This window comes from Mus musculus, chromosome 15, assembly GCF_000001635.26.
Source record: "Mus musculus strain C57BL/6J chromosome 15, GRCm38.p6 C57BL/6J".
Taxonomy (NCBI): Eukaryota; Metazoa; Chordata; class Mammalia; order Rodentia; family Muridae; genus Mus; species Mus musculus.
The window spans coordinates 85,011,011-85,023,235 of NC_000081.6; the positions used below are offsets into that span (position 1 = coordinate 85,011,011).

At 49.5% G+C, this 12,225-nt stretch overlaps 1 protein-coding gene and 1 long non-coding RNA gene across 2 annotated transcripts; one reads left to right on the plus strand and one right to left on the minus strand.

The window, feature by feature from the left end:
• Window positions 1–6,130: 6,130 nt before the first annotated feature.
• Window positions 6,131–11,550, plus strand: Upk3a (uroplakin 3A). The gene is made up of 6 exons (NM_023478.2): window positions 6,131–6,261; window positions 7,016–7,171; window positions 8,300–8,579; window positions 9,531–9,613; window positions 10,253–10,385; window positions 11,228–11,550. Exons 1-6 carry the CDS (start codon window positions 6,210–6,212, stop codon window positions 11,385–11,387), a joined length of 864 nt encoding a protein of 287 aa, NP_075967.2. The 5' UTR covers window positions 6,131–6,209; the 3' UTR covers window positions 11,388–11,550.
• Window positions 6,134–7,926, minus strand: Gm52194. The gene is made up of 3 exons (XR_003951558.1): window positions 7,809–7,926; window positions 6,506–6,644; window positions 6,134–6,302 (listed from the first exon to the last, which is right to left on the minus strand). It is a non-coding gene; the product is annotated as a predicted gene, 52194 (long non-coding RNA).
• Window positions 11,551–12,225: the final 675 nt, after the last annotated feature.

A 12,225-nucleotide genomic window follows, 5' to 3' on the forward strand; every position in this document is an offset into this window, starting at 1 on the left:
TTTTTAGTTTATTTTTATTTCATGTGCATTGGTGTTTTGTATGTATGTGTGTCTGTGTGAAGGAGTCAGATTCCCTGGAACTGAAGTTATATGTGAGTGCGGGGAGTTGAACCCAGGTCCTCCGGAAGAGCAGCCAGTGCTCTTAACGTCTGAGCCATCTCTTCAGCCCGAGCCATGCATGTTTTTAAGTGCTGTGCTGTCAGAGAGTTTGTCGGTGTATTTTTGAAAGGTTGAGCCCCAAGGGAGAGATGAGATTGTTTCGAACCACGTGTAGTCACTCACAGCAAGATCCGTAACCTTCGTAACCGTCGGAAACCTGGACTTTGAGTTTCCTCCCTTGGGTTGTAAGAAACAAACCATTATGGTCTATTCCCCACATGAAGTGCAGTTAGAGCTCAGCAGAGAATCAGGACGTGCAGGAGGCACTAGGCCTGTGTCTTCCACAGCTGGCTCCTACTTGTATAGATGCTCTCTGTTTATCTTAACATTCAAAGCCAAAGACAGTGGGCTCTGTCGCTGAGCCCGGAACAAGAAAAAGGGACAGCCGGGCCTGGTGGCGCATGCCTTTAATCCCAGCACTTGGGAGGCAGAGGCAGGCGGATTTCTGAGTTCGAGGCCAGCCTGGTCTACAAAGTGAGCTCCAGGACAGCCAGAGCTATAAAGAGAAACCCTGTCTCGAAAAAAAAAAAAAAAAAAAAAAAAAAAAAGAAAAAGGGAATTTGAGTTCCAACTTATGTATCACCTTAGGCTTTGTGTCCTGAACCGATAGGATGGGGCCTCTGGGGAAATTGTTAGAGACTGGAAAGATTGTACCTCCCTGGAAAACAGCCAGTGAGGAATTCAAGCGGAAAGCGAAACATATTAGGAATATAAATACCAGTTTTCCTCCAAATGGGCCCCACAGATGTTTCTGCCTTTTTGATTTCCCCACTCTGAGCCTCCAGCACACTTAATGTGGAGTGGGGATCCCTGTTTCCCACAGTGTCTTTTCATTGTCTTAAGAGTAGCAGAATCCCACAGTCTCCATGTCCCCAGGGTCAGAGACCAACCCTGAAGCGTTTGAAGCGTTTACGTGGGGGCGTGGCTACGACAGGGTCATGGGGGTTATCGAGGCTGGTTCTTTCTGTCTTTTGTGGCTCTCTGGCATGGAGTGGCACTTGGCTAGGGATTCTCTTTCCATCAGTTCCTCCGCTGAGACCAGCACCAGTAACCCCCAAGTGAACTTGCTGACAACATTCCCCTGAATCTCCCAGCCAAGCACCGGCTTTGAAGAGGAGCCCTGATTTCAGACCCGAGGACTGTTTGCTTTATTTATTTTGCTGAGCATGCTTGGATCTTTGTGGATTATTATTTAAACATTGTCCCCCAACGCTCGCTCCTTATTTGGGCGAAAGGGGCTGTTGAGAAGATGTTCTGTTTGTTTTTCTCATAGGAAACAGCGGGGCCTGGAGAATTCAGGGGATTGCAGGCGCGGTCTCTCGCTCCAGTGAGATCAACCCCTGAGGATCCCGGAAGAGCCCAGGTGCACAAACAACCACCAAGCCAGAAATATCAGCCCCTAAAAACTTCTGTAGAAACCCCCACCCCTGCTCCGAAGTGCCTGTCGCTGGGTACTTTCTAGGTATCTAGGGTAAACTGTCTACCCTGTAAGTCAGAACCGAGGAGTGTCTAACTAACCCCACCCCATTCACAGAGGGGAACTGAGCCCCCAGAGAAGGAAGAGCACAGAACATTCCCCCAAACTTCCCTCCCGCCCCCCCTTTTTATTGCTTGGAGTAAGCCCAGAGTCTCAGGCATGCCAGGCAAGCACTCTGCTACACACCCAGCCCTTCCCCCACAACACTTTGACATTGAAAATGCCAAGCCTGCAGGAATGCTGCTAAGAACAGCAGTGTGCAAAGTCTTCTCCATTTACAACTGTTGACATAATGCTACACTTTCTTTATCCTTCCTGCCATCTGATCTGACTCAGGACACTTCACCCTTGTCCCTTTCACATAACCACACCAGCACTATAAAACATGGAACATCTTTAAAAGAATAAAGAAAACTCGTCACTGGTGCCTTTAATCCCAGCAACTCAGGAGGCAGAAGCAGGTGGATTCCTCTGAGTTCCAGGGCAGCCTGGTTAGTTCCAGGCTAGTGAGAGCTACTTAGTGAGACCTTCACACTTATTATTGGGAGTGAGAGGTCTATAGGTGCCACAGTGTTGTGGGAAGCAGCTCTCCCCTTTTACCATTACCAGATTTGGGGACACAGGCTGTGCCCCCAACAAGTCAGATTCAAGCTCCTGCCATTCATAAGGCATTTAAAGCTACCAAATTCATATTAAGGCAAAAAACTCTGATATTTATCAAACATGACTGCAGTGGGTAACAGGACACAGATTCAGTGGCCCCAGGTTCATCTTAGGGGTCTTAAAATAAGGTTAGTGTTTAAGTAAAGGCTAATGCTATGCAGATATAAGTAGTCTGGGTCAAGGTCCCACACACCATTGATCTGTTGCTGTCACTTCTATAAGGTAGGCTGACAAGCTAGGAACTTCTGTCCTGGGGAGAAGTGTCGCCTCTGGTCAGCCCAGGCTGTAGGCTTTGTCTTCTGTCAGCATGAGATTCCCAGGGGTTGGGGTGGTAGAGGATTCCAGTTTCTTGGGGTTCATAGTTCTAATAGCCCTACAGTCAAAAGTGAAGGACTCAAGCCTCAATTTAGAATCTCTGTATCTGGCCAAGCAAGGATAGCACATACCTTTAATTCTAGCACTTGGGAGGCAGAGGCAAGAGGATTTTGAGTTTGAGGCCAGCCTGTCTATAAAGCAAGTTCTAGGACAGCCAGGACAACACAGAGAAAAACCCTGTCTGGAAAAACCAAACCAAACCAAACCAAACACACCTATCCACGGCAGGCCCGTTTCACAGGCTGGTTTTACCATCATGTGGATCCCAGGAATCAGACTCTGAGTTATCAGGCTTTGAAGCAAGCACCTTTCCCCACTGCTTGAGCCATTGCACCAGCCTAGAAATTTAAGTTCTATGCACTATTGCTCTCTAATATGCATCACATGCTGATAATTTTTCTTGTTACAGTGGTTATAATAGCGTACACTATGCATTGCTCTGTGTGCACATCTGTGTGTGCATCCCTGTGGTACCAGAGACAGAAACAAGGCCTAGTGCATGCTAGGCAGGTGCTCTACCACTGAGCTACCATCCCCAGCCTTTGGAAACTCAGGCAGCTCAGGCTGGCCTTCAACTTGAGCTTCTCCTGATTTTCTCCTTCCACGTGCTGGAACTACAGGCGTGTGCCACGATGCCTGGTCCGGCTGCTTGTTTTTAGATGAGTAAACCAGAAGTTTACTGTGCGTGGAGGGGCTACGTGCCCCCAGTCTTCCTCAGCCTTGGCTCTCAGCCTGTCTTGCTTTGTCCTTTGTTTTTTGGGGACACAGATACTTTCGAAGCAGCGTGGTCTGTTGTTTGGCAGACAGGACTCCCACTCCCAACCCCGGTTTGGATCTGTCTGTTTGTTTCCTGCCAAATAGACCCTAGGTTAAACTCTGCGGGCAGGCGCAGTCTGTCTGTCTGTCTTTCTGTCTGTCCATCTGTCTGTCTGACAGCTAGGTCACTGCATTAAGCCAGTATCTCTACATCTCTGTACAGACTCAGTATTGACTCACAGACTTGTATTTTATCAAACAGGCTAAATGTAAAATATTTACCGCCTTTGTTTATTTTGTGCTCAAAGTTCCCCAGATCAGGCGATGGGCACCTACCTCTTCCAGCCGGTCTAGACTGGCTACTTTGACATATGTTCAGCATTCTTTCATTGATTGCAAAAAGCCTAGCTCCTCCTGCCTTGCCCTTCCCAGGCTGGAATTAACCCCTCTCCAAGGGGCCAGGGGGATCTTTGCCAGGAAGTGGGTTTCAGAATGTAAGCATTTGAACTTTGTTCTCTGCAGAGGTGAGTGTTGGAGGGTAGGAGTGGTAAAGCAAGGCTCTTTAAGTGGTCAAAAAAAATAAAAATAAAATAAAATCATTTTGCTTATTTATTTATTTATTTATTTGTTTGTTTGTGTGTGTGTGTGTGTGTGTGTGTGTGTGTGTGTGTGTGTGTGTGTTTTAAGCATATACATGTGTGTTTGCATGTGCATGCAAGAGGTCACCACAAGTGTCTTCTCTTTTACCATATTTTTTGAGACAGTCAGAAAATCCTAGGGATCCTTCTGTCCCCACCTTCCCAGCCCTGGGATTCTAGGTGTGCCACTGTGCCTGGCTTTTCACATGGGTGCTGGGGATTTGAACTCAGGTCCTGTGCTTACAAGGCAAGTGCATCTTTCTTGTCCTGTTCTGCTCCCTAGAGTTCTCTCTGCATTCCAAATCTTCCTCATTCTCTAGTGAGCGCATCTTCAGTGCTTGGATACCACAGGCTTGCCCTCCGGCTCCCACTACCAACAACTTCCCTGGAAAATCCTGGGCTCTATCTCAGGACTTAGGGTTCTTAGGGTCTTCTCTGAGAAGAGCCTGAGACAGCTGGTTGCAAATTCACCCAGATCCAGTTTTTACATAGATGATCATAGTATCCATTCCCCACTTTACTGATTTACTGGTCCCCTGCCCATGTTTGTTCATCCCTATGTTTTACACGTAAAATTGATTTCAGATGCATTTGGAGATGCGCACAGATTCCTGACATTGGAGGGAACTGGCTAATTTGGATGAGGACCCCCATCATTTTCCTTTCCATTTCTTTTCTCATGGTCTGATCATTTATCTGTTACTGATAAAGATGTACATTTGACTGGGCTGAGACTTAGAAGCAGATGCTCTCAGCGAGGACAGCCTACATCTTTTGGCGATCTGTTCCTGGCATTTTTTTTCCTTTGGCTTCCTTCGTTCTCTTGGCATATTCTGCAGTCTGCAGCCTCCCCCTTGTTTTCTTTAGCCTGTCGTTTCTTCGGCGAAATACGTTGGCGGCGTTTGTGTTGCAGGACACATGGAGTGACAAGACATGGAGTCTTGGGTGCATTTAAGGGCTTCCTGACAGCATGTTCACAGGCACCATCTTCTTGAGCGAGATCAAAAGTTGGCACAGTTTTGCTAGCTCTTTTGGTCCCCAGTAGCAGAAGCACCGTAGTATCTGTCAATCTAAAAATAGCCTCCCTCTCTCTCTCCCTCTCTCCCTCTCTCTCTCTCTCTCTCTCAGTAATCAAGTCGTGAACATTCAGATTGACATCTTTCCACAAAGTATCTGTGAACACACAATTCCCTTCCCCCATTCGCGTTGGTCATAACAGGAATGCCCCTTACTCAACAGCAGGGTGTTCTGCTGTGGGTCAAGACACTTTGTTTCATGGGAAAACCTTGTTTGTTGTTCCCACCACTGATTGGGGGCCCACAACCCTTCCACTCTTCACCCAGAGCATACCCAGGGCATCATCCCTATTTCTAGGTCTGTGTGTTTCTCATAGGACCAGTGATGTTTGCATTCGAGATCCATGTCAAAGAGCAGTGGCTGGGTATTGTTCAGTTTCATCTTGAAGGAGCCCTCAACTGAAGAGGTACAGCACAAAGGAGCAGGTTTTCTTCTCTTCCGCCCCTCCCCCTTGGTTTTGCTGAGGGAACCCAGGGTCTTACTTGGACCAAGCAAGCATCTACCACTGAGCTGCACTCCAGCCCAGCATCACTATTGCCCGTTGCCTCTCAGGAGGAGGTTCCTGCCCCTTCCTTACCTCCTTGGGCCTCTGTCTTGTACGGCCTGTGAACAGAAAGAGTCACTATCCAGGACTTCATTTTTCCATGACTGTTAATTTTATCAGTATCTGGCACATAGTATGGGCTCATGCTTATGAGAATTAGCGTCTTTGCGGTATAGAAGTTGAGGTCCCAAAGATGCTTATGGGATTAGCATCTCTACTTTGCAGTATAGAAATTGAGGTTCCAGAGATTGCGTTATCTCTGACAACACTGTGAAAACCTCAGCTTAGTTTCTGCACACCTTAGGAGCTTTGCAGAAGACCAAGAGAAGGATCAGAGCTTTAGTTGCTCTGGGCGGGAGGAGCCCAGGACCGGACTGTATGCAAATATCTCAAGGGGAGGCTTCGGATTGGTCCGTTTGAGAGGGGCGGGGCATGCCCTTGCTGGTGACAGGTGAGCGGAGCTGCAGGGAGCAGGTGCGCGTTCTCAGGCAGAGTGCATCGCGAAGGCTCATCTCGGGCGATGCTCCTGCTCTGGGCCCTGCTGGCTCTCGGATGCCTGCGGTGTGGCTGGAGTAAGCCGGGGAGAAGACCTCCAGGGCGTGTCCAGGGAGGCCTGAGGGGAGTGGAGACACTGAGTGGCACTAGGAATCTCATTTAGGGGGTTCAGGAATAGGCGCCTGCATTAGGGACACAGATGTTAGCAGCTGTAGTAATAGAAACTGATGGGAATCCCAGCGCCCACCCTTGGGCTGGCCTCAATTCTGTGATGGTTGTTGCTAGGGAACACCACACAGGGGCTGCAGAGAGCAGACTCACCCAGTCCTGTGGTGACCCCTGAACTGAGGGGAGGTAGAACGGCAAGTTCTTGGAGTGGGAGGGATGTTCCATCCTGGCATTGGCTTGTTGATCCTTATGGCCCGGGCAGATAGTGAGGAGAAGCCTGCAGGGGTTGAAGCTGAGAGTAGACATGAAAAAGCTGTGAACTTCGGGACCTCACTGTCTTTCCTCAGAGACTATGAGGGAAGCCAGTGGGGGAGCCACAAAGGGTCTGAGAGAAAGGAAAACGGATGAGGCTTGCTTGTTAGGGTAGACCGTTCAAGTGAAGAGAGTGAGGGGTGGAGGCAGAGAGACCTTATGGAGACAGCTAGAGGGCAGCAGCTGTCTGACTGAGGTGGGGTAGGGATGTGTCTGCCCAGAATGACCAGCAAGGTGGGCACAGGGAACAGGAGAAAAGTTCATGGGATGACCCATTGGGAGGACCAAACCCAGTACTGGACCTGCAGCAAGGGCCCAGAGGTCAGCTCCTACCCTCATTGCCTTCCCCAGCTGTGAACCTCCAGCCCCAACTGGCCAGTGTGACCTTTGCCACCAACAACCCTACCCTCACCACCGTGGCCTTGGAGAAGCCTCTGTGCATGTTTGATAGCTCAGAGCCACTCAGCGGCTCTTACGAGGTTTACCTCTATGCTATGGTCGACTCAGGTAAGGGACCCGCTTCCCTCCAAAAGCGCCACTTGACAGTCTACGGGGAAGAGGGGGAAAGTGGGGGGTGGGATATTGCATGTCTATGAAGGTCCAGGATGCCTTCACTTATCACTGCTCTCACACACACTGACACCATTGTGGTTGTGGCCCCAGACCTGCCCTTTACCAGGCTGGTGGGAGGGAGCCACACCAGTTTCCCAGCACCAGCCTAGCACCAGCTGCCTTGCCCACTTTAGAGCCACTGTCTGCAAGCAGCATGCAGGGTATTATGGTAGAGTAGGGGATGAAGACGGGGTGGGGGCCCCTCTCTGGGGTTTGGACAGCTACATTCTGATCTCACAGGCCTTTGAGCCTAGGGTTGTTTCAGGGTTTTTCCCTGGATTGCTCCCTGTTTTCCAAACCACAATAATGTAAGCTCCTGAATTTGGGGACCAGCCACCCCATAAATGGCCTATTAACATCTCCAGCATCCCATCCTGTCAGCAGGCCTCTATTACTGCCTACATGCGCCCAATCTGTGGATACCCTGAGGTATTTTTCTATTTCACCGAAGTCCAGGGGCCAGAGATGTCAAGTGGTTTGGTCACCCAGGAAGTAAAGAGAAAATGTGCAGTATGGGTCCAGCCACACTCACCTTAGCATTATCCCAGTCCTTCCCATTTCGAAGAGGAAAGAATCCGGGCTGGAGAGATGGCTCAACGGCTAAGAGCACTGGCTGCTCTTCTAAAGGTCCTGAGTTCAAATCCCAGCAACCACATGGTGGCTCACAATCACCGGTAATGAGATCTGATGCCCTCTTCTGGGGTGTCTGAACACAGCTACAGTGTACTTACATATAATAATAAATAAATCTTAAAAAAAAAAAAAAGAATCTAGGACAGCTACAAGTGGCAGAGGTTTGTTGAGCTAGAGGGACACCAGAAGACAGTGAGTGAGACATGGATCCAGTACCTCACAGTGGGGTGTTTCTGGGACAGCTGCACTGTTACCTCTGAGCACACGCCAATCATCCTAGTGCCCGCCACCAACCTGGACAGCTCTGGACTCGGGTGTTTGATGGGTGACTGAGTGCTTGCTGCTGAGTTAGAGTGGCCAGGGTCTTGACTTCCTGCATCCTCTCTGCAGCCATGTCCAGGAATGTGTCTGTACAGGACAGCGCTGGCGTCCCACTGAGCACCACTTTCCGGCAAACCCAGGGTGGGAGGTCAGGCCCCTATAAAGCTGCGGCCTTTGACCTGACCCCTTGTGGTGACTTGCCCAGCCTGGATGCTGTTGGAGATGTGACCCAGGCCTCAGAGATCCTGAACGCATACCTAGTCAGGGTGGGCAACAACGGGACCTGTTTTTGGGACCCCAACTTCCAGGGCCTCTGCAACCCACCCCTGACAGCGGCCACTGAGTACAGGTGGGTGTCAGAGGCTGTGGGAGGATGAGGGACAAAATGGGGAACAAAATGGGGGAAGCCACACTTCACAGAGCTCAGGGATCAGGTGTCTGGAAGGGTGGGCTTCCTGGTTTGCAGCAGGTACCCAGAGACCCGAGAGGGCCAGCTTGGCACCTTGCTCTGCAAGCAGTTTGAAATTCATCCTGTCTTCCTTTTCTCTTTCCTTCCTTCCTCCCTCTCTCCTTCCCTCCCTGCCTTTCTCCTCCCCACCTCCTCTTTTGCTTTGAGACAGACTTTCACATAGCCCAGGTTAAGCTTGACCCCCTGTGCTGCCTGGTTTAGGCTGTATGTGCTCCTATGGTTTCGCACATGCTGAACATGCACCCTTCCACTGAACTATAGCCACAGCTCCATAAGGGGCTTTACTTTTAAGGGTCACTAAACTACAGGCCGTAGATGAACTGGTCCTCAGATTATCCAGTCCACTGTCTAAACTGGGATGTAAGTGGGCTACAACAGACCTTATTATCTCTCTGGGTCTTCTCTTCTGACTAGCTTGTTTGGGGATTCTTACACCTAAAACATAGCCCTGATCCAAGGGCTGGTGATGGAAGCTATTGGGCTGGTTTTCTAATTCTCTTTGTGACCACAAGGACCACAGCTGCCAGGAGGGTCTGTGGATTAACACTCAGCAGGGGTGCTACAGCGGCATAAAATTAAAAGGAGGTGCTCCCAGAGGAAGGCTGAACAACAGTCCCAACCAGGAAGGCTTCCCAGAGCAGATGCTACCAGACTGGAAAAGGATCCAGGGTATATGTGGTCAAGTCCAGTATCCTTCTCTTGTCCTGACCTCACCCAGTAGCTGTCTCGTGGAAGACTTCCTGTGTGCTCCCCATGGTCCTCCTCCTGCCTGTTTCCTGTGGCTGGGTGCATGGGTTAGATGAAAGCCACCCTTACTCCATCTTCTTCCAGATTCAAGTATGTCCTGGTCAACATGTCCACAGGCTTGGTGCAGGACCAGACACTATGGTCAGATCCCATCTGGACCAACCGGCGTAAGTGTGTACTGGGGGGGTGAGCTCCTTGGAGCTGAGTCCTGGGTCTAACTAAACCTGGCTGGCTCTATCCCTCACATAGTGGGCACCTCCATCTCCACGCCTGGCTAGCTTGGTGAGATGACTCTAGGAACCCTAATGGCAGCAGCAGGCCCAGTACTCCTGGACCCGGTCCTAAAGGGTTGGCCTCTGGGGACAGAGTGCATATGGGACTGCTTAGACTTGAGAGTACCAGCGTGGAGTTGAACTCAGAACAGACAATGTCACAGGTCACTTGCTCACTGTTGGACTGGTCCGTCATTCCCAAGGGTGACAATAATGAAGAGCCACATCCCCTCTGAAGTGCTGGCTCAGCTTTATTTTGTTCAGACTATGTATGCCATCCATGTCACCAGAAGTGACATGTAACTAACCTTATGCAAAAAGGGGAAGACACCAGAAAGACTCAGCCTATGGTAAAGAATGAGAAGCAGAGGAGCCACCGGGCCAAAGTCTGGGGAGAGCAATTACTGCCCTGGGTTCCTAGGTCACCCTGGATTCCAGGCAGCCAAGGCAGGTGGCAGGTTACCTTGCCTGTCCCTGGGAAAAGATCCAGGGTGGGACATTTTCTGGGATTAAGTGGGGTGTGGTCCTCTGCAGCCATCCCCTACTCGGCCATCGACACGTGGCCCGGCCGGCGGAGTGGAGGCATGATTGTCATCACGTCCATTCTGGGCTCCCTGCCCTTCTTCCTGCTCGTGGGTTTCGCTGGAGCCATCATCCTCAGCTTTGTGTGAGTTCCACAGCCAGAAAGGGAGGAGCCTGGAGACAGGGTGACACACACCCCCTCCCCAGGAAAGGCTTAGCATCCAGGTCCTCTGAGCTGGAGCAACCTGCCATGGTGCTGGTGAGAGCAGACAGAGCCTTGGTATCTCAGGGTCACGTCCTTCAGCTGGCAAGGGAAGGGCCCAGGAGAGGGAAGGACTCTAGTGCATCCCGGTTAGTGGGCAGTGGGCCCATTCAGATCTCAGTTCTTAGGCTGGGTGTGTAGCTCAGTGGTATGACACTTGCGCAGTACACAGGAGGCTCTGGATTTAATCCCAACACCCCACAAAGGAGACGTGCTTTAGCTCTGATGGAGTGACCTTAGCAAGATGTCCAGGTTCTCAGTTTTCCCATATGGAAAATGGAGGCAATAGTAATATTCAGGGCAGAGTCTTCCTATTTCATCCCATGAGCCTCTCTCTGCCCGTGATCCTCTTTCAGGATCAGAGTATCTCTGCCTCCTCCTCCAGGAAGTCTTCCATTTGGACTTGTCCACTCTGTGTGATCATTCTTGACTTTAATCTGTCTCCCCTGATGATCAGGGCACTTTGAGGACTTGGAACAATGGCGTCCAATTCTTCAGCTCAAAGATGTAACACTATCTGTATAAGTTCAAGTAGGGTTACCCTTCTCTTATCCAGAGGTCTAGCATATAACAAGGACTTCAAAAATACTGGCTTGTTGAGATTATGTCCTGGAAGGCAATATAATGTCTAAGTTAGGGCCCTGGGCAACTGGAGGAGTCCAGGTTTGCTCTGCTCCCCTAATCCTGACTCTCTCTCTCTCTCTCTCTCTCTCTTTCTGTGCCAGGGACATGGGCAGTTCTGATGGGGAAATGACACACGACTCACAGATCACCCAGGAGGCTGTTCCCAAGACCCTGGGGACTTCTGAGCCTTCCTACTCATCTGTGAACCGGGGCCCACCCCTAGACAGAGCAGAGGTGTTCTCCAGCAAGCTTCAAGACTGAAACAAGCCAAGCCCCGGCACCAAGCCATGGCCACTTTTCAACTTGGCCCTGTGGTTGGCAGTGATGGTGTTTATGCTCTGACTGGACCAGATGTGAAACATGACATCTTGGTCCAACCTCATGAAAAAGCTAAATAAAATCTTAAGTGTTAATGTCCAGAGTGAAAGGAGAAGCAGGAGATGGATGTGTGGGTAACGTCACTCTGAGGGCTTGGATACTGTGTCTCAGGAGGTGGGGACACTGTGTTCAAAACTATGGTAGTGAGAGCTGCCTGAATGTGTTATTCAGCCCTGAACCCTGAGTCTTCGTCTCCCCATCTGTAAAATGTGCTGATGGACAGGGTTGTTACAAGGCTGGCCTGACCCAGCTTCCTAAACCATTTTCCGGGAGAGCATCTTTATGGCTCTGTTCTGTGCCCTCTGGAGAATGATCTTTGCTTCTTGTTTAGAGTGAGTGGGTTCATTAGATAGGTAGCAAGCTCAAATAAAAGACTGCATAGCAAGAGGTATGTAAGTAGGGATGATAGATAGATAAGATTGATGATACATAGGTAGGTAGATATATAATAAATGATAGATGGTAGATGATGAATAGAGAGATCGATGGTAGATAGGTAGATATAGATAGATAGATAGATAGATAGATAGATAGATAGATAGATAGATAAGATAGATGATACATAGGTAGGTAGATATATAATAAATGATAGATGGTAGATGATGAATAGAGAGATCGATGGTAGATAGGTAGATATAGATAGATAGATAGATAGATAGATAGATAGATAGATAGATAGATAGATAGATAAGATTGATGATACATAGGTAGGTAGATATAT

Bases quoted from the DNA above. Each gene is read 5' to 3' on its own strand.
- Upk3a (NM_023478.2), top strand. From the start codon at position 6,210: ATGCTCCTGCTCTGGGCCCTGCTGGCTCTCGGATGCCTGCGGTGTGGC. The intron at 7,172-8,299 runs GTAAGGGACCCG...TCCTCTCTGCAG, and splicing joins CTATGCTATGGTCGACTCAG to CCATGTCCAGGAATGTGTCT. The intron at 10,386-11,227 runs GTGAGTTCCACA...TTTCTGTGCCAG, and splicing joins GCCATCATCCTCAGCTTTGT to GGACATGGGCAGTTCTGATG.